Source organism: Ochotona princeps, chromosome 15 (assembly GCF_030435755.1).
Source record: "Ochotona princeps isolate mOchPri1 chromosome 15, mOchPri1.hap1, whole genome shotgun sequence".
In the NCBI taxonomy this organism is placed as follows: domain Eukaryota; kingdom Metazoa; phylum Chordata; class Mammalia; order Lagomorpha; family Ochotonidae; genus Ochotona; species Ochotona princeps.
The window spans coordinates 850541-871660 of NC_080846.1; the positions used below are offsets into that span (position 1 = coordinate 850541).

Here is a 21120-nt window from a genome sequence, read left to right on the forward strand (position 1 = left end):
ACCTTTAACACCAGCGTGGAGGAGTCGACCAGGAGACCCGGCCACCAGAGCCACTCCCTGTCCCTGTGGGCCCCTTCTGGTTGGTCCTCCAGGCACACAGAGCTCTGCTCTCGGCCAGACTGCCACCTGCTCTGGCCCTGCGTGCTGAGGGTGACAGGATGTACCTCCACTCCTCTGCAGAGCCACGCACGCAGAGGTTACGGAGGTGGCGAGGTGGCCCGCACACCCAGCCCTGGGCCTTCCACCAAGTGGCCCTGGCTGCACCTTGATGGCTGCCCAAGAGCCCGCGCCACCAGGGCATGGTGCCAGCCCTGTCCCACCCTCAGTACTGGGCACTCTCGCAGCCCCAGCATGGAACATGTGCTGAGGGCTGGAAGGAGGCTGCAGCTGCAGGGGACCCAGGATGGGGACCCCTCCCTGTGGCTTGGAGAGAACGGACAGGAAATGCTTGTGCCCTCAGCTTCTTCCTGGTTCAGGCCTGGCGATGGCTCTGCTGAGTAGGGTGTGTGTGGCCTTGGCATGCATGCTGGTACACGCAGGAGCGAGGCTGCCCAGTACGACCCCCTCAGCCACCCTCGGACTGCGGGGCCCATGCGGGGGGTGCACGGATCTGCAGCACAGGGAAGGAGCCTGGGGGCCGGGAACTGGACCCAGACTCCAGCCTGTCCACCAAGACGGCGAGCACGGCCGCCAGGAATGCGGGGACCGGTGCGTCTCGGCTGTCTGAGGCAAAGCAGCACACGTGACCCACAGGAGAGGCGGTGACAAGTGGGACTTCACCAGCCCGGAAGACATCTGGTCTGCGGAGACGGCGTGACTGTTCCCTCCCTGGGAGCTGGCGCTTGCCAACGGCTGCTCCGATCACGGCCTCGTCCCCGGAGACCTGGTGCTCGGTCACAGCCGGGGCAGCTCCACACGCCGCCGGACATGCACAGGTGCTCGGAGCTGTTCCAACCCACCCAGCAGACAGGTGACCAGCCCATACCTCCCAGGATGGCAGGATTCCAGGAGCCTGGAGCCTGGGAACGCACATCCCCTGCTGGCGGCAATGGCGAATGGCACAGCAGCCGGGGAAGTTGCTGGCAGCTGCTCAGGAGATGGAGCCACCGTGCCACACCATGGGAAGTCACTTTCCCGGGGGCTCAGCCAAGCGATGAGGAAACTTCTGTCCACATGGAGCTGTTTCCCCAGCACCGCCTCACAGTCACCCAACACGGCAGGCGGCCGAGGCGCGTGCCTTTTGCTACTCATGCTTTATCTGGAAGGCAGGAGATCAATTTCTGATTCCCTGCTTCCCTCCCAGCCACGCAGCCAGGGCTGGGTCAGGCCGACCGCAGGGGCCAGGAGCTCCAGCCATGTCTCCACAGGCTGGCATGGAGCCGTGTCCCGCAGCCTGTACGATCCACATGAACGGGAAACTGCACTCAAGCTGACGCAGGGGCAGGGGAAGACTCCCCTCCACGAAGGAGGACCCTGGACCACAACTTGGGCAGGTGGTCGCAGCTCTGCAGGTCCCTCGGACAGGGCTCTGTCCTGCCCAGTGGTGGAACATGCCCACGGCAGCAACACAGGCCGCCTGCCAAGCCCTGCCAGTGTCGACAGTTAAATGGGGTATGCTCACGCTGGTTGTCTCTGCAACCATCTTCTGGTTTTCCAAGATCCACACTGCGTCCCACGTGGGCCTGCGCTAGCCACAAGTGACCCCTCTGGGGACTGGGTGGAGGCTCATCCTGCCCACACCACGCACCCTGCCTTGCACCTCCCGCCCTGTGAGCCCGCAACGAGGTGACAGCTGGCCGAGGCCTGCCCCATGTGTGCCGGGCAACGACGGGACCCACAGCGGGGCAGCAGGGAGCCTGAGCGACAACCACACCCCAGGATCCTGGCCCCTGCTCCCCACTCCTGCCAGTGCCTTCAGCTCCAGCTGAGATGCTGCTCACAAGGAGTGGGCCCGCGAGGAGCAGGTTCACCTGGGAGCTCCTGGAGGTCCAGGGCTACCTGCCTGCTGGGCGCACGTGCTGCCCGCTGAGGTCAGGCAGAGCACCAGGCACACGGGCCGGCAGGGGCATGGATGGAGGATGGTGGGTGAATCACAAATGAATGGATGAGGTCACCTCTCTGTGTGTCTGCACTTGTGCCTACAAAGATTACAACTCCACAAAGCAAGAGGGAAGGCCTACAGCCCCGCTGGCGAGCTGGCCCGGGCTCAGCTTCTCCGGGGCCTCCAGGCCTGCCTGGCATGTCTACCGGACCTCTGACCCTGCCCATGGCAGCTGCCGGAGTCCTCAGATGGGGACCACGTGCCCAGCAGGAGAGTTGGCTGGGACCCAACAGCCTTCACACTCTGCTCCCAGCCACACTATGGACTTGGGGCCCTGTGCCATGGGCCTCCATGTGACCAGTGAGGGACACCAAGGTGACAGTTGGCAGATGGGGGGACAGGGAACCCCATGCAGCCTCAGCCTCACCCAGAACCTGAGGACACTCCCAGGTGGGAAAGTCCCAGACACCCCCATGGCCCTCTCAGGGTGCAGGGTGACGGGTCTCCATGCCCAGGCTGTGCCCAGGTCTGGGCTCTGGTTCCAGTGCTGGACAGTGGATGGCTGTGAGGGGTGATGGGTCCCTGTGCCCAGGCCGGGCCCAGGTCTGGGCTCTGGTTCCAGTGCTGGACAGTGGATGGCTGAGAGGGGTGATGGGTCCCCATGCCCAGGCCGTGCCCAGGCTGTGCCCAGGTCTGGGCTCTGGCTCCAATGCTGGACAGTGGATGGCTGTGAGGGTTGCACATCTGGCAGCCAAGCCTCTCACGTCGGACAGTGCTCCTTCCTGCCCAGATGCTTCTGACAGTGGCTGCGTCTACTATGCCAACCCCGCACTAGGCTCTGGCCTGCCCACGGCCCAATGCATCTCCAGCCCTCAGCCAGGCCACCCGGGGCCCAGCTCCTACTCTGCTCTCAGAGGCCCCCAGGCCTACAGTCCTGCTGACCACCAGGTGGTGGCCTCAAAGCAGAGGCCCAGGGAGCTCAGGTGCCTGCCGCAGTGGTGGCGGCGGCCATGGGCTAGGACTTCCAGCCTCACACCACACTCCTCAGAGGGCCCCTATCTCCCGCTGGCCAGACCCCTGTGGCTGCCCTCGGTCCCTGACCTTGTCCCCAAGATGAGGTCTCCCCACGCTTGGGCAGTCACGCAGGGGTGAGAAACACTGAGGAGGTCCACACAAGTCTCCTCTCTCTCTGTAGGCCTCCCTGCCCATCACCTACATGCTTCTGATGTTCCTCACTTGGTCCCCACAGCAGCCTTACTCGGAGACCTGGGCCCCAGCCCCCTGGTGCCGTGAAGAGGACCAGGACCCCGCCCTGGTCAGTCACCAGCTCACCAAAGGAGGAGGCAGCCAGCAGGGGTGGACAGGAGCACCAGGCTGGGTGCTGCCCGTAGCGGCGGGGCGTGGCTCCAGGGACACTGGCTGCGGGGGCTGGCACCTCCTGCTCCCCAGCTGGGAGTCCCTGCCCCCTCGACCTGCAGGCCCTGAGCAGCAAGCTGCCGGCTCAGTCAGCACATGCAGCTGAGTCACAGAGGCCACGATGAAGGGGGCGGCAGCGACCGTGCTCATGAAAATAAGCAGTCGCTATAGCCGCAGGGCAGACATCAGGAAGGCAAGGGGACAAGTGACGTGGGCCGGCCTGGTGCCCGGGGCAGAGTGGGGCAGCCTGGAGCCAGGATGGCCCTGGCCCTGGGAGGGGCTGCCTGGCGTTCTCCCTGCAGACCACCTGCATGAACCCCTTAGCTTGCACCGGGGACACCTGGCTGGGCCCAGCCCCTCCTGGACACTGCTGGGCTGTTCAGACGATGGCACTTTCGGGGGCCCATGCCTGACATCACAGTGGCTGAGGGCTACCGCACACCCCCCAGGCGCCCCATTCCTCCTGGGGTCTGACCTTTGCTGACTCACGGGCATGCTGGGCTGAGTCATCTCTGGGCACTGCCTCCTCCTGCCTCACAGTAGGCAGGGCCCAGCACCTGCAGCCCAGGCTGGGGACCCGCACCCTGCCCACGCTGCAGGACGGCTATGAGCAGACACGGACCAGCCTGTCCCCCAGACAGACGGCCGTTGTTTCCAGCAGGTTCCCTGCTGTGAGCAAGACAGGTTCCAGCTTCTGCAGGAAACCAAGTTCCAGTTCAAGATCAGGGGCCTCTGTCTGACACCTTGTAGGGCTTACAGGTGAAGGAGCCATGAACGTCACATTCAGCAGGCACGGGGAGTCCTCCCAGCAGCAGCAGTGCCGTACACACACACACACACACACCCTTGCACGCCAGTGCCATTTGGACGCTCAGGAGCCAGAGGGACAGCTACAGGTGGCTGTGGCTTGGCACAATGGAGGCAGGAAGGATGGTTGGATGGAGATGCGCTCCACTGCCCCACGGGGTGCTTAGGAGATGCTGGCTGTCCCAGGCAGTGAGGGCAGCTGCTGGCATCCTGGGTGGACAACAGGGTCCGGCTCGGCCACCGACAGAGCACAGAGTGGCCCTGTCCTGATGGCTGACCAGCTCCAACGTCAGCTGCACCAAACCTGGGAGAAGCAGACGTGGGATTCCCGGGGAGCGAAGCACACATGGGGTACCCTGCAGGCTCGCACGCCATGGCACTGCCAGCCCCGCCCCTTCACAGCTGCCTGGGCCTGCAGGGGCTGTGTTGAGAGCAATAGCCAGCAGCACATGTATATGTCTCACACACATTGCTCCCTGCACACGCCTGTGATGCACACACCCACTCCCTGCACACGCCTGTGATGCACACACCCACTCCCTGTACACACCTGTACTGTACACACCCACTCCCTGCACACACCTGTGATGTACACACCCACTCCCTGCACACCTGTACTGTACACACCCACTCCCTGCACACGCCTGTGATGTACACACCCACTCCCTGCACACGCCTGTGATGCACACACCCACTCCCTGTACACACCTGTGATGTACACACCCACTCCCTGTACACACCTGTGATGTACACACCCACTCCCTGCACACCTGTACTGTACACACCCACTCCCTGCACACACCTGTGATGTACACACCCACTCCCTGCACACGCCTGTGATGTACACACCCACTCCCTGCACACGCCTGTGATGTACACACCCACTCCCTGTACACACCTGTGATGTACACACCCACTCCCTGTACACACCTGTGATGTACACACCCACTCCCTGCACACGCCTGTACTGTACACACCCACTCCCTGTACACACCTGTACTGTACACACCCACTCCCTGTACACACCTGTGATGTACACACCCACTCCCTGTACACGCCTGTACTGTACACACCCACTCCCTGCACACGCCTGTACTGTACACACCCACTCCCTGCACACGCCTGTGATGTACACACCCACTCCCTGCACACACCTGTGATGTACACACCCACTCCCTGCACACACCTGTGATGTACACACCCACTCCCTGCACACGCCTGTGATGTACACACCCACTCCCTGTACACACCTGTGATGTACACACCCACTCCCTGTACACACCTGTGATGTACACACCCACTCCCTGCACACGCCTGTACTGTACACACCCACTCCCTGTACACACCTGTACTGTACACACCCACTCCCTGTACACACCTGTGATGTACACACCCACTCCCTGTACACGCCTGTACTGTACACACCCACTCCCTGCACACGCCTGTACTGTACACACCCACTCCCTGCACACGCCTGTGATGTACACACCCACTCCCTGCACACACCTGTGATGTACACACCCACTCCCTGCACACACCTGTGATGTACACACCCACTCCCTGTACACACCTGTGATGTACACACCCCACTCCCTGTACACACCTGTGATGCACACACCCACTCCCTGTACACACCTGTACTATACACACCCCACTCCCTGTACACACCTGTGATGTACACACCCACTCCCTGTACACACCTGTGATGTACACACCCACTCCCTGCACACGCCTGTACTGTACACACCCACTCCCTGTACACACCTATACTGTACACACCCACTCCCTGCACACGCCTGTGATGTACACACCCACTCCCTGTACATACTTGTACTGTACACACCCACTCCCTGCACACGCCTGTGATGTACACACCCACTCCCTGCACACGCCTGTGATGTACACACCCACTCCCTGTACACACCTGTACTGTACACACCCACTCCCTGTACACACCTGTGATGTACACACCCACTCCCTGCACACGCCTGTGATGTACACACCCACTCGCTGCACACGCCTGTACTGTACACACCCACTCCCTGCACACACCTGTGATGTACACACCCACTCCCTGTACACATCTGTGATGTACACACCCACTCCCTGCACACACCTGTGATGTACACACCCACTCCCTGTACACATCTGTGATGTACACACCCCACTCCCTGCACACATGTGCTCTGGCCCGTCTAATCCAGTCAAGATGCTTCTAGGGTTTTCAGAGATGTGAAGTGACTTCAACACTGTTTCGGGGGTTCACATACTGAAGGATTAGGAGGTACCTGGGAAAGTCCCGAGTGCCGCCTGGCAAAGGATGGGGGTGAAGCGTGGCCTCGGACATCGAGCTCTGTCCCCTGCAGCTGGGGACCCCTGGGTGTGCATGTCACAAGGACCCCTACTATACTCATCGGCCACTGCCACAGAGATGCAAGCTGCCCGCAGGGCACCAGCCACTGCTCAAGCCCTGAGGGGGCCACACGCTTGGCCAAACTCAGGGAGGAGGTGGGGAGTGTGCACCCGCCCAGACTGCAGCATGGCCCAGCAGCGGTTGGCCAAAGTCTGTCCACGCCATCAGAAGGAGCCCCGGACCTGAGGGCCTGCCAGCCTGGCAGCTCAGCAACCAGACGATGGCTCCGCCAAGGCCGCTGCTGGTCAGGGGCTCTCTGTGGGGGCAGGGACAGTGTGGGGACCCTGTTCAAGCCAGGAGAGGCCCCACAAGGTCCACCAGTGACAGGCTCCTGTGCGACACCCATGCCGTCCCCCACTACGCTGCCAGTGGTGCGACAGGGGACGTCCCAGCCTCGCCGTGCCAGCCAGTTGGTGTCCGGCGCTGGACACCTGGGGATGTGGCCGCCAGCTAAGACACTGAGCTCTGGAAGGCACCAGGCCTTCTCTGCTGCCCGGCCATGTCGCAGCCCATGGCGGTGCATGTGTAGATGAGAAAGCACGTTCCGGCCACCACAGGGCCTCCCGATCAGTCCAGCTTTGAAATCCCTGCGCTCGGCCCGTGTTAGACCCGCTACATGCGGATGCCTGCTTTCAAGGTCTGTTTCAAAAGCTCTGGAACACGTGTCCTCAACACAAAAGTTAAGATTGAAACAGTAATACGGATAATTCCCCGGAAGCCTGCTCCAGCACAGTCGCGTGCAGATAACAGACGTCTTGCCACGAACCACGCCGCACGCTGCATTATCATCCCAAACGATTATTTTTTGGTATAATCTTGCCACTTCATGAGACTATGAGATACCATGCGTGAGGAGTTATAATTTATGCGGCTTCTAACTCAGCCGTGGACGCACGCAGACAATCTCAGCTCTTAAAGGATTAGGGCTCAGCATCGCTCACGGGCCCCTCGCAGACACTAATTGAGCAACTCCCAGGGGTCTCTGTGGCACCTGCCGGAACCGGCCCCCGGGGGCACTCCTGTCTGCCAGGCAGGACGCACAGGCTGCCCACTGCAGTGCCCAGCCGCGTGCCCAGGTGAGAAGCAGCTAACACCCCCTCCCAAACACACTTGCCGTCAGGGAGTCCTGCAGAGCTCCACCTGGCCTGGCTGGATTCAGAGACTGCAAGCTGGCGCTCCCATGCACAGGGGCACTTGGAGCCGCCGGCCATGTGTGCTGGCTTGCAGACAGCGGCGTCTGTTCCACAGCCCTCTGAAGGCGGGTCAGCAGCCCCTCCTGGGAACTCCAGTGACTGGGCCAGAGCCAGGGCAGGGGAGGAACTAGGGGACATTCTGGGAACAGGGTGCCCCTGACTCCTCTGCCACATGCAGGCTGGGGGAGGCAGGTCACACACAGGCGCCCAGATTCCCAGGCTGAGTTACTTGTAGGGGAGACTCAGGTGTAACCCTGACACTGAGGTGGGCTCTGGAATGGCCTGCTGCGGACAGTGTCGCTCAGGGGCTCGGGACTGCCCGCTGGGCCGGCGCTGGACTCATGGGGCAGGTTCAGAGGATGCGTAGGCCTCGGCCTGTGACCCTCTGGGGCATCCTGGGGACGGCATGGTCCCCCCTAACAGAGGCCCTAGACACCACCTCCCAAGGCACCAAGGGGCAGCTGGTGCCTCCTGTTGGTGGGCCTGGATCAAGGGTGCTTCCCAACAGTGCCATCCCAGGGCCCCAGTGCCCAGTCCAGGTCCAAGGATGCGACGGGGCAACCAGAAGAGAGCCTGGCACAGTACGCAGCTCAGCAGTGCCACGGGAGGGCAAAGGCAGAGCTCAGTTCTCAGTAGCCTTTCCCTGCCCCCAAGTGGTCCAGGAGTCACCTGGCTGCACGGCAAGGCCTGGGGGGAGAGGGTGGTTCCAGCTCCGCCCCTCCAGCTCCATCCCCACTGATCCACAGCTCGTCCCCTGGGTCCAGCCTGGGTTCACTGCTCTGCCGTGTGGCCCTGGGTCGGCCTCCTGCGCCCTTGCCCTCTGACCTCTGTGCCCAGTGTCCTCTCAGGCATGCCTCTGAGAACCCCCCACCCCAGGACGAGGCCATGGCTGGAGGTAACAGAGATGTTGGTCATACTGGGGTCAGATGCAGAGGCTGCCGGGAGAGGACACCCACCCTGTGGGTCCCACCAGGCTCCATTCTGGAAGATTCTCTAAGATCTAGGTCGCCAACGTGATGGAAACGAGAAACTTGTGAGCTTCACCTGACATGAACTAATGCACTGGGGACAAATCACAGCTACAGCGGACAGATGCCGGGAGCACATTTTAACAGCATTCCAGAACATTCCGGAACATTCCGGTCACTTAAGTGGTGCAATCTATTCCAACCGTAATCAAAAATGCCTTGGAGGAGGTCGGGCCCAAGTACCAAACTGTTTCACAATTTTCATTTGGAGGAAAAAAAAAATACAAGACAAATAAAAAAAGTAAAAGAAAATTAACTTACAAAAACAAAAAGATTTGTGGGGTCAGCGCTGTGGCCCAGCCTGCCAAGCAGCTCTCATTGAACAGCCAGAGTAGGGAAGGGAAACAGAGTGAGAGAGACTGTCCAGCCACTAGTCCACTCCTCAGATGGTTGCAACAGCCTGGGCAGGGCCAGGTCGAAGCCAGGAGCCTGGAGCTTCTTCTGGGTCTCCCACGTGGGTGCAGGGGCGAAGCATTTGGGCCGTCCTCTGCTGCTGTCCCAGGCCTTCAGCAGGGAGCTGGATGGGAAGCGGAGCAGCCAGGACTTGAACCAGCACTCCATGGGGTATCAGCGCTACAGGTGGCCGCTAATCAGCCCCAGAAAATCAAGTCTTGAATGGACACATGCCAGCAACTTCTAGAGGCACCGTCCTGGGCCCACCTGCATGGCATGGGGTCCAACATGCCCCAGATGGCAGGCCTCAGTGGAAGGAGTGACCGGCTGGCCGGCAGCTGTGACCTCTCCAAGTCTCCCCACCCCACGTGGTCTTTCTCTGCCAGAGACCTCCGGCACAGCATGGTGGCCAGCAGCCGGCACCGTGAGAGCAAACACGTGGGCCGTGAGGACAAGGACACCCTGGGACACCACTGTCCCATAGGCTGGCCACCGGCTGCTGGCTCCTCCTGCAGTTTCAAGGGCCGAGCCATGGGCCGGTGTCTAGGGAAGGACCCTCCCACTGCGTCCACCTGGCAGCTCTAAGCACCCCCCAGAATGGGCCCCTGTCACACTGATCTGCAGCTCTGTGCCTTCGCCAGTCTCAGGGGACCCCTGTCCTTGGATTTGGGGCGCACTCTGACCTGGGAGGCCCTGGTCTTGAGATCCGGACATTAGTACAGCTGTAGGGGCCTGTGCTCCAGGGAGGCTATGCTGGGGTCCATGCCACTTGTCTCGGGGTCACCTGGAAGCCCCTCTGCTCCCTACACATGCCTTTTTCAATAGCACAGACTCCAGCTTCTCACCCACCATGGTCTTAGACCACCCGACTCCCCAAGCTGGCACATACAGCTGGCGCTCAATGCTTGCAGACCAGGCAAGGCTGGCGTGTTCAGCAAGGTGTGTCCACCAGGGCAGCCAGAGAGCAGGCGTGAGGGCGTCCCTGGGGACAGGAGGCTCTAGGGCAGATTTCGTGATTCTGTAAGGCGCAGTTATTTATAAGGCGAGCGCTTGGGTTATCCTATCGGCAAATCAGAAGCTGCCTGGCTGCCTCTGCGGGAGGAGGCGGCTCTGGGACGGGGAGCGCCGGAGTGGGGAGCGGTAGCTGGCTAGTAAGGTCTGCCTTCCCCTGGGCACAGGAAGCTGGGAAGTGTGGGCTTCACATGCTGTCTGACCTCCTCTTCTAAATATACCCAGAGATCATGTCGGGTGCAGGCTGGCTCTGGGCACCCGGGCGTTGGCTGTGCAGCATCCCAGGGGGCCGGGGAACACCATGCCGGTAGGAAACCACCAGGCTCTGCCCTGCCCAGCTGGGAGGGGCACACAGCATCACCTCCCTTGCAGCTTGGAGACCTCTGTTGGCTCAGTGCACAGTGGGCGGGGCAGGCAGGGGACTGGCTGCCCACCTGGAGGGACCTGGCACACACAGGCTGCAGCCCCCTTGCCAGCTGTGTGGGAGTGAGGCCAAGCCTGGGCTCCTGGTTCCCAGGCCGGGACACTTTCCCCCTGCCCTTGAGAGCCTGCCAGAAGTCAGAGGCTCCTGGCCTCTGCGAAGGTGTACGGGGCACCGACAGGGGCTCGGCGGGTTGCCCTGCCACCCCCTGCAGAGATGACCCTGCTGGATGAGCACCCGAAGTCCTTGGGGGCCCCACACTCCCATGCAGCTGCCAGCTGCTGCAGCGACAGAGAACGGGGGACAACCCAGCAGGGCAGGCACGGCTGTGGCTCAGTGCCCCCACCCGCCCCTGCAAGCTCCAAGGGGCCTGGGTTCTTGTCCACAGAGCAAGAGGAAGGGGAGGGCGGAGGCTTGCAAAACAGAAAACCGACAACACCCAGACACCTGCAAAGACCCTCCTCCTTTTGGGACCCCACTGCACACCAGAGGCTGGTCCCCATGAGCCAGCCACTTCCAGGGTCCCCAAGACTCCCTCCTGTGACCAGATGTCCATAAAGCCATCCACCCAGCACCTGCCCCAAACAGCTGTGCTGCACCCTAAAAGTCTGGGGGTAGTGGGCTGGGCTGGGCCGAGCCAGCGGTGCTCAGGGCCTGCGGGTAGCACCTGAAACTGTGGACGGGGAACTCTGCCCTGGAAAGGGGGTCCACTGGCATGCCCCTCCCCCTTCCCTGGAGGCTCAGCAGCAGACAGAGGGCAGCATGGACACGTCCTGCCAGGGCCCTGCAGCCCCGAGCCAGAGAGGCTGGCGATGTGTCCCCCGGCTATTCCCGGAGGTCAGCTGGGGCCAAAAGCCCACTTCCTGCCATGCTGGGCCCCGACAAAGGGGCTGCAGGTGAGAGGCAATGTCACCCAGCTATGCCAACTGCTGGGTCCTTGGCAGGAATGAACCAAGAGGCCACCTTTGCCAGGAAACCCAGGCCCTCAGGGACACCCCTGCCCTTGCCACCCCTGCAGGGGGTGGGGGGTCTGGACATGCCCAGTTGCTCTATGTCTGGCTCTCAGGCTTGGTGCCAGGTTGTGGGGGACATGGGATGGCAGTGCCAGGCCCAGCACCCCTTGGACCCCTGTGCCCTGCACAGATAACCTCTCCGACTCCCTCCTAGTGGCCTGCAGTGACCCTGGCCACCGTCGGCCCGGCTCCTTGCAGCTGAGACACTGTGGTCAGAAGTTGGGTGTCCGTGCTGGGATGCAGGAGTGGCCCCTGGTGGGCAGTAGCCGGTGGGCAGCGAGGTGTCCTGGCCACCACACCCCTGAGCTCCCAGCATGCACGCTGCTCCCACTCCCTCTCGGGTCACCCCCACATCCCAGAGAGGACCCCATGTGGTGTGGTCTCCTGCAGCCACCCCCAGCTCCCTGCCCTCCTGCCGGTCCAGGCGTCCCCTCCGCTGGGGAGCCGTGTGTGGGAGGGTGGGAAGGGGAGCCTCACAGCAACAGCTCAGGGTAGGAGTAGCCAATTACCAGGCGGGAGGATGAGGAGGAGGGTCCTGTTCTTTCCTGTCGATTGCCCAGCACCCAGGGACCCAGCACTCAGCACCTAGGACTCAGGGCCCAGAGCTCCAGCAAGTGCTGGGAGGCCCAGCTGCCTTCCCTGGGTGGACAGGGTCAGCGACATTAGCACACATGACAGATACACAAGGTGACATCTCAGGGGGGTCGGGGGCCCCGTCTGGTACATCTGAGATGGACTGGGACCCTGGGCTCGGTGCTTGGCAAATGCTGCTTCGGTGTTCTCAGTGTCTGAGCACAGCCCCACCTCCCCGGCTACTGGGTGCCTGAGTCTGCCTGGGTCCGTCTGGGTGTGGCAGCTGCCCCAGTGCTTCCTGCTAAGGCGGTTCCCGGGGATCAGTTGGGGCAGAGCAGTGGGGGCCAGCTGAGGTCTGAGCAGTGGCCCTGCTGAGATCTGAGCAGTGGCCCTGCTGAGGTGGTCCCCAGGGGCCAGCTGGGGCTGAGCAGTGGCCCTGCTGAGGTGGTCCCCGGGGCCAGCTGGGGCTGAGCAGTGGCCCTGCTGAGGTCTGAGCAGTGGCCCTACTGAGGCGGTCCCCAGGGGCCAGCTGGGGCTGAGCAGTGGGGGCCAGCTGAGGTCTGAGCAGTGGCCCTATTGAGGCGGTCCCCGGGGGGCCAGCTGGGGCTGAGCAGTGGGGGCCAGCTGGGGCAGAGCAGTGGCCCTGCTGAGGTGGTCCCCAGGGGCCAGCTGGGGCAGAGCAGTGGCCCTGCTGAGGCGGTCGCTGGGGGCCAGCTGGGGCAGAGCAGTGGCCCTGCTGAGGCGGTCCCGGGGGCCAGCTGAGGCTGAGCAGTGGCCCTGCTGAGGCGGTCCCCGGGGGCCAGCTGGGGCAGAGCAGTGGCCCTGCTAAGGTGGTCCCGGGGCCAGCTGGGGTCTGAGCAGTGACCCACTACTACTGTGCAAGCATCAGCTCCCAGTACCTCCCTTTTTGAGGCTTGCCCTTTGAGATCCTGGGCACACCTGCTCCATCTGTGAAGAGATACAGCCTGCCCTCTGGACAAAGTATGGGCACTCTGGGTACCCGGAACTTCTGGAATGCTCAGGAACTGAACTGCAGGTGCAGAGAGCCAAAAGGGTGTGTGTGCGTGTGTGTGAGTGGTACACTGTGTGTGCATGGTCTAACTGGTACTCTGTGTGTGTGCATGGTGTCAGAGGTACACTGTGTGTACATGTGTCAGAGGTCCGCTCCGTGTGTACATGTGTCAGTGGTACTCTGTGTGTGTGCATGGTGTCAGTGGTACACTCTGTGTGTTCATGTGTGACGCATCTGTGATGTGCAGGTTGTGCGTGTGCATGGTGTGTCTCCTTGCGTATCTGTTGCGTGTGCTGATGCTCCATATGTCACGTCGGGAGGTGTCTGCACATGGGTGGTGTGTGACGTATAAGGGGTCTGTGTGTAGTGTGTACTATGGCACATGTTATGTTCAGGGTTTGCACACTAGGTGGTGTGTGTGCTGTGCAGTATATGTGTATGTGTTGGCGATGTGTGTGGTGTGAGTGGTGTGTGTGCTGCATGGGGGCTGTGACCAAGCCCTGGCGCTGCCGCCTCCCCACAAAGGCGGAGTTGGGTGAGGCGTGCTCAGCTCAGAGACGTCCAGGAGGGCTGGCTGGCCACAGCTGAGCTGGCCAGGAAGGCCCGCCCCACCACACAGCTACATGAAGCAGCGACAGGCACATGTCACTTACAGATGCTTCACACGGTTCACACGCCTCGCTATGTGCTCAGCCCCATGTGCCCCCATGGTGTGTGTCCCGCTATGTGTTAGCTTGGCTTCCTAGTGGACGCTCAAGTGTGTTAGCGGAGGACGGCACAGCCCACTGTATAAATATCCACACGACCCAGTGTCGATCCATTGCAAGAAGCACCTGACCCCACTTTCTCCTGGCCCAGGGGGTCCTGGGCAGAGCTCTGGAGGGGCTGGCCTGCCCTGCCCACTGACAGGACTCTGTACACAGAGCTGAGCTCCAGCCCCCTCCGTGGGCCTTTTGTCCCTTTCTGTGCGTCCATGGTTGTCAGACACCGGCCACCAAGAGCCCTGTTACGGTGAGTCCGGTGTTACTCAGCCTGTCATGTGAGGGGCGATAGTAAATGATGATACACGGAGGTTATTTTTAACACTGTTGGTCCCTCCCTGGCAAGCGTCCACAGCCACCTGGCCTTCCCCACGGAGCCTGCCGGTGCCAGGGGAGGACCAAGCTGGGGACTGTGCCCTCTGCACTGGGCCCGGCTGCCCCGGGCCTAGCTGGTCACACCTGACAGTGCACCTGTGCTGGAGACACCAGCAAAGATCGGCCTGCAGCCTCAAGGTCAAGTGGGAGAGAGAGAAAGAGAAGGGGAGAGAGGGGACGAGAAAGAAGAGAGAGGCAGGGAGAGCGGGAGATGAGAGCTTGGGCTGCTGAGAGCTGCCTGTCACTTCACCCGCTGCCCCAGCACTTGCCTTCTGCTTTCTCTGGTTTGGAAGAGACTCTGGGAACTGTGCTGTCTGCAGCCTCTGATCCGGACCACGGCCTCGCTCAGGCACGGCCGCCCCGACCTGAGAGATCTTAGGCCACTCTGAGCTGGCGCCTTGGCCTCGAGGGACGGAGAGGCTGCTCACACCCAGCACCCAGGGCCTGCCCCAAGCTGTGTCTCCGAAGCCAATTTAGACTCCCCCTGCAAGCTGCTCAGCAGACATTGGCTTGGCTCGGCCCGGCCAGCGAGCGCTGCACCCAGGAGCCGGCCACTCCACGTCCACCCTGTGCGCCCTCAGCCGTCCTGCGCCCCCAGCCCGGGCAGCGAGCCGTCCACGCAAGTCTGCAGAACGGACTCACACCCCGGCCATCCAAGGACTCAGAGAGATCTTGAAACCTTAAATCTGCCCATAAGGGAGCAGGAGGGCACCCGGGGGTCCCCAGGGCCAGAAGTCTCTCGGCCATCAGGACATCACCTGGACACCGTCGTCCCAACCATCCTGCATAGGAAGGACCCTCTCCAGAGCCCCACGCCCGGCTCCAGCGTAGAAGGGGAAGTGGGGAGAGTTTCCAGGATTCTCACCGCACCACCGGCTGAACACAAACGTAATTAAGGAGATAAAAAGTGGTTCCCCTCCCCCACACCCTCGTGCCTCCCCCAGAGGCCATCCGCTGCCCGGCACAGGCTGGCCGCTCCTCTCCTGGGCCGGGCCGTGTGCCTTGGCAGCCAGGGCCAGCCAGGGCTACACTGACAGCCCACAAGGCCCCTGGCTCCGGGGCCACAACCCTATTCCCCTTGGCAGGCACCGGAGACGGGGCGGCCAGCATCCCCACAGAATAGCGGAAGTGTGCAAAAGTGGCTCCCTGGTTCCCCCAATCTTCACCCGGAAAAACATGGCCTCGTGGTAATGGCCATTTCAACAGCTCCTTCCCTCTGGGCCCAGACAACAAGTCGCAATTGTCCCCTGCTGGCTCCTTCCTCCATTCCTCCCTCTCAATGGACACTCACTGCTGGCAGGCGAGCAAGCAGGCTTCAGCCGCCCTCCCGCCTGCCCAGGCCGGCCTAGAGCTCCACAGGCCCCAGCTCCCAGGGCTTCCACCCCAGGGCTCATGATCCCTGAGGGCTGAGGGCAGCTCGGCTCTGCCCGAGCCCAGAGCGCCGTGGCCAGGGTGCAGGAAGCAGAGCTGTGGGCACTCTGGGGAGGACGGGCAGGACTCGTAGGACCTAGGAGGCTCCCCCCAGCCCCAGCCCTTCCTGTCACTCCAGTGCCACGCACAGCAACACACCTGCACACACGTGTGGGCACACGTGCACACACAAGGCAAAACCCCGAGACCCACGGCCCTTCTTACAGTCAACTCCACTCAGGGACACTCTGACCACAGCGCGCCGCCTCTTGCCCAGCATCCCACAGCCCTCTAACAGAATCCTTCCTCATCCTGACCCCCAAAGCAGGTCAAGATCCCCAGGCACCCCAAAAAGCCCCGTGCCCCTGCTGCTCACCTTGGCTTGCAGAGAACTCCACACCCAGGCCTCTCACACCTGCCCTGACCCAGGACGGAGTGCACGGCTGGCAGGCGACACAGCTCCCTCACCCAGCAAAGGACATGAGCGGAGCAGAGCCCTCTGGGGAGGACACAGGGCCACCGGTGGGGTCAGAGGCACTTTGCTCTGAGCTTGGTCAGGACCGGCCTGCGACTACACAGGGCCTGCCCCTCCCTCCTCTGAAGCTGCTCCCACCTCGCCCACTGCCTGGGCATCCAAGGGCAGCAGATGGACAGCAGGGCCACGGAACTCCTGGCAGGGGCTGCTGCCCACAGCCACCTGCCTCCTTCGCAGTCCTCCCTCTGCAGGAACTCGCCGGATCCCCCCAAAACAGACTCTCATGCAGGAATGGGAGGAGGGCACCGGGCAATGGGGCTGAGGCTGTGCACTGGGCACTGCCAGCTATGGGGCCAGGGCGCCGGCCCCACCCCTCCTGCTGTGTCCCCAGCCTGGGGGAGCAGGCTGGCCTCTGGTGGCAGGAATTCCTGGGAGCAAGCTCAGGGCACTGCCCTAACCACCCATAGGCACGCGAGCCAGTACACCTAGCAGGGGCACCCAGGGCCGGGGCGTGGCGTCGCTTCTTGGCGTCCTCCACTAAGTCCTAGGGACAGGACCTGGAGGGCAAGGGGACTGGAACTTGGCGAGGGTCCTGGGTGCCCAGTGCCAAGGACTCCCCATACCTCCAGCGGGGCTCGCGCGGGTCTGCGACCCGGCTCTGGGTGCGCAGGCCTCCTTCCCTCTACATCCCCACACCTCCAGCTCCGGACCCCGGCCCGGGCCCGCCCCGCGCTGCCCCAGCCCGGCTGGCCAGCACGGAGCGCGAGTGCCACCTATTGGAAGCGGGCGGGCGGGCGGACGGGAGGCGGGAGCCGCTGAGCCCTGCGGAGCCGGGGACGCCACCAACCGCCCGGGCTTCGGCCGGGTCTCCGTGCGGGAGGCAGCGAGGCCGCCGCGCGCAGCGACCCCGCGCGTCTCCACGCCCGGGAGCAGCGCAGGGCTAGGTGGGGAGCCGCGGCGGCCGGGCTCCGGGAAGGGTCCGCGTGGAGGCCGATCCCGGGCCGGACGCGATCGGGGATGCCCAGGCGGCTCGCGGGGAGCCGGCGAGGGGGGGGGGGGTGGCGGGAGGCCTTTACCTTCCTTGAGGAACTGCGCGTGGATCACCAGCACCAGGAAGCAGCAGAGCGCGGCGGCGGCGAGTGCCCAGAGCGCCTTCAGGAGCTGCATCGCGGAGAGCGCGCGCGGCCGGCGCCCCCAAAGTCGCGCAGCCAAGGTCCGGGCGCCGCATCAGCGCCCCGCCGGGTGCAGCCGCCTCGGCCGCCCGCCCGCGCCCGCCATCCGCCGCGACTGGAGGCGCCACTCCGGGAGGCGATGTGTGTCTTTTTGGGCAGGGGGAGGGGAGCGGGCGGGGGCGGGCGCGGGGCGGGGGCGGGGAGGTTAGCGGAGAGGCGCGGGCCGCGGCGGCCGCTCGGCCACCATCGCGGGCTGCGGGGCGCCGGGGGGCGGCCGCCGCGGCCCCATGCACCCCGCCCCCGGAGCCGCGCAGGGCCCGGACGGCGGGGCCGCGGATTGCGCAGCGGCCCGGGGCGCGGGGGTCCGTGCGGCCGCAGCGCCTGCTCCACCGGCCGTCCGCCCGCGCGCGCTGCTCGGCGTCTCCTTCCTCCTCCTCCTCCTCGCGCCCGCCGCCGCTGCCCGCGCTCGCTCCGGCCCGGGGCTCAGGGGGCCCCCGCCGCCACCGCGTCGTCTCCGCCTTCGCCGCCGCGGCGGGCCGGGCTTGCGCGCCCTGCGCGGGGCTGCCGCACCATCGCCGCCACCGGAGCCCGCGCGGCCCGGCCCGGCCCGCCGACCTCCAACTCACGCCGCCCGGGGCTGGCGGGCCGGTCCTCCGCCGCCCGGGGCCGGTGTCCGCCGCGGTCCGGAGAGCTCCGGTCCCCGGCGCCGACAGGTGGGGCCCGCACCGCTGCGCGCCTCGCCGCCCGCTGGACCCTGCTGCTCCGGCCCCGGGGCGCGCGCCCGCCCGCTCGGCTCGGCCTGGCCCGGGAGGGGGTTTGGGGCGCGCGGTCGCCAGGCCCGCCTGCCTCGGACCCGCGGAGCCGCCGACGCGCACCGGGCCGCGCTGGGGACCCCGGGGCCCGCCGCCCGGCAGCGCCCTCGCCTGGCGCTCGGCAGGGTCAGCTGGGGCCGGTCCAGCCCAAAACGACGGGTCGGGCTCCACCTAGGTGCGCAGGGCTCTCACTGCAGAGCGAGCGCAGCCGGCGCCGGGAGCGGGGACGCGCCGCCTCGGGCCCGGCCCAGCCCCCGCCGTCACCACCGCACCCCCGGGCCCTGAGCGGCTGGAGCCCCAGGCCAGCGAGGGAGGGGGCACCGGGCAAGGCCTGCACCGCAGCCGCTGGCCACCCCCATTCCCCCAGGATGGGCCGGGACTGCCCTCCCGCCCGTCCGCCTCCATGGGCACCTCACGCAGCGTCGAGCACGCGGACCCGTGCGGTGACCGCGAGACGCCTGGATTCTCCGAGTCCACACGCAGCAGAGCGCTGACCGGAAGTTGGGCCTCTACTGGCTGGGGCTGTGTCCCAGACCTGGTGGGGGCAGAGGGGGTGCCCTTGCAGCCAGCAGTCTCTAGGCCAGCCTGAAGGACCCTCACAGGAGCACCTGTGCACGACTGGGGAAACAGCTCCCACAGCTGCAGAAGGGACCTGTGCAGAAGGGCCCAACAGGACCGCCTCCATGCTGACCACTGCCTCCCGCCCCGACTGCCGTAGGCGGCTGACGGTCAACCGCAGGCCTCTGGTTCATGGGGAGGTCAAGACTTCCAGGTCATAGCACACCTTGAAGACTGGAAGCACAGCCCCCAGCCATCCCCACTGCAGCCAAACAGCCCTGCAAGTCGCGCCCCACCTCCTCGCACCCCGTTTTCCATTGGTGCGGCGCCCAGCTCCGCATGTCAACATCCAATGTCGCCCTCCCAGCAGCAGTTTCCCCTGGGACCCTGCCATTGCTTGGCTGGCCAAACCTGACCTCTGCCAAGGTCATTGGCTTGGGCTGCACCTGGAGTGGACTCTCCCCTCCAGAGAGCTTCTCTGCATGTCTGGCCCTCAGCACACAGGTGCACTCACTGGGGAGCGAAAGACCCCTGTCCCCCGTGTGTGCAGAGTCCCCAGGGAGGCCCATGTTAACCATCCTGAGTTGGGAGGAAGAGGGGGCGCTTCATGTCCAGAGCTGTGCTTCGACATGAGTTTTCTGGGTGATGCTGAGAGGGGATCCAGTGCCATCAGAACACGGCTGAGGGCCCCTGCCCCCATGAGAAAGAGCTCGGAGGGACGCAGAGCGACGGCATGCAGAATGAGCGAGTCCCACAGTGGCCACGTTCCCCTGCGAGTGAGCTGCATGGAGCAGCCAGGCCCTGGAACGGAGCAGCCAGCATCAGGCAGGTGCAGGGCTGCTCCATGCCCAAGCAAGCCCAGCTGTCCCTGCAGCCTGGTCACTTCTGAACACACTCCGCTCTCTTGGTCAAGCAGGGGGCCCTTGGGCTGCACAGGGCAGAGGAGACATGTGGTGGCTGCTGTGACCGACATGTCAGCCACTGGCAGGGACAGCTGGGCGACTGCCACTGAAAGCCATGGCCACAAAGGAGAGGGCAGGCCCCGGGCGTGCCTCCCCACTCCCGACTCCTAGGGGGCAGTGAGATGATCATCACCACGACACTGACGCAGAAAGCCACGGCCAGGATATTTTCAGAGAAAGCAGTGCCCGTGAAAGAAACCAAGCATCGATGAAGGGAAAGTGGAGGGGAGCAGGGGGTGCTTGGAAATACATGAGGCTGAGGCTGCATGGGGGCCCCGCTGGGTGGGTGGTGGGGGCGCAGTGAAGCAGCTCTCCAAGGGCAGGGGTGCAGGGGGAGGGAGGAACATGCAGAGGGAAGGCACCCCATCGAGGCCACCTCTCCTGGATCAGAAGCTGCAAGAGAGGCAACAGCAAGGACGGGAGGGACGAGGAGGCCGTGAGCACCAATGGAGGGGCAGGCCTGGAGCCACACGGCCCTGGGAGGACCAGGGGACGAGGAGGCCGTGAGCACCGATGGAGGGGCAGGCCCGGAGCCACACGGCCCTGGGAGGACCAGGAGACGAGGAGGCCGTGAGCACCGATGGAGGGGCAGGCCTGGAGCCACACGGCCCTGGAGCTTGCAGGACGATGCTGAATGCACGGTGTAGGAACAGCTAGAGGTCAGGAGACTGCTCCTGCCTCTAGGATGTGCAGCTGCCGTCACACCCAGCCAAAGTGTCAGCGGAATGACCCCTCCCAGGGCCTCGGGAAGCTCAGAATCTAGTCCTGGCTGGCCTCAGGTGACACTCCAGCAGATAAGGGAGCAAGAGATGGCCGGGGACACAGCACTGAGCACGTTGCCATGTGTCTCTCAAGGAGTGAAAGGGCGTGTGCACAAGGCTGCCCCGTTGACAGAGCTGTGCGTTGTGACAATAAAACTGCAAATGTTGCTTGTTTGTGTTCAAGGTTTAAAACCGACATGTACAAAGCTGATTGATCAAAGAGCTACGGGTGAAGTTCCAACACACACATTTCATTTTCCAGTTTTGAAATCCCCTTGCATGTCTGCAAAGACTGATGCCCAAAGTGGACACGTGAGCACTGCCGTCCTGCCGCTCCCTCGGGGTGGCCCTGGGGGTCCCTGTGTGGTAGGTGTAGGGAGAGGCAGGTGGGCGGTCACACGTGTACTGTGCACCCCACGCACCCACACGGCCAGTAGCCACCGTTGCCTTCACAGATCAGGGAGGTCCTGTGAACTTGAACTGGGCACGTAGCCACAACTAGGGCAAAGTGGG

The 21120-nt window shown here is 63.9% G+C and overlaps 1 protein-coding gene across 2 annotated transcripts in view; it reads right to left on the minus strand.

Moving 5' to 3' along the window:
• Nucleotides 1–21120, minus strand: part of TAFA5 (TAFA chemokine like family member 5) — a 68068-nt gene that overhangs the window by 11886 nt on the left and 35062 nt on the right. Inside the window, exon 1 of one of the 2 annotated variants that reach the window (XM_058673431.1) lies at nt 17419–18149. The exons of the other annotated variant lie outside the window; for it this stretch is intronic. Within the exon in view, the coding sequence (XP_058529414.1) occupies nt 17419–17509 (91 nt within the window). The 5' untranslated portion in view covers nt 17510–18149. Of the gene's footprint in view, nt 1–17418; nt 18150–21120 lie in introns of those variants that run through there. 2 annotated transcript variants of the gene reach the window in all.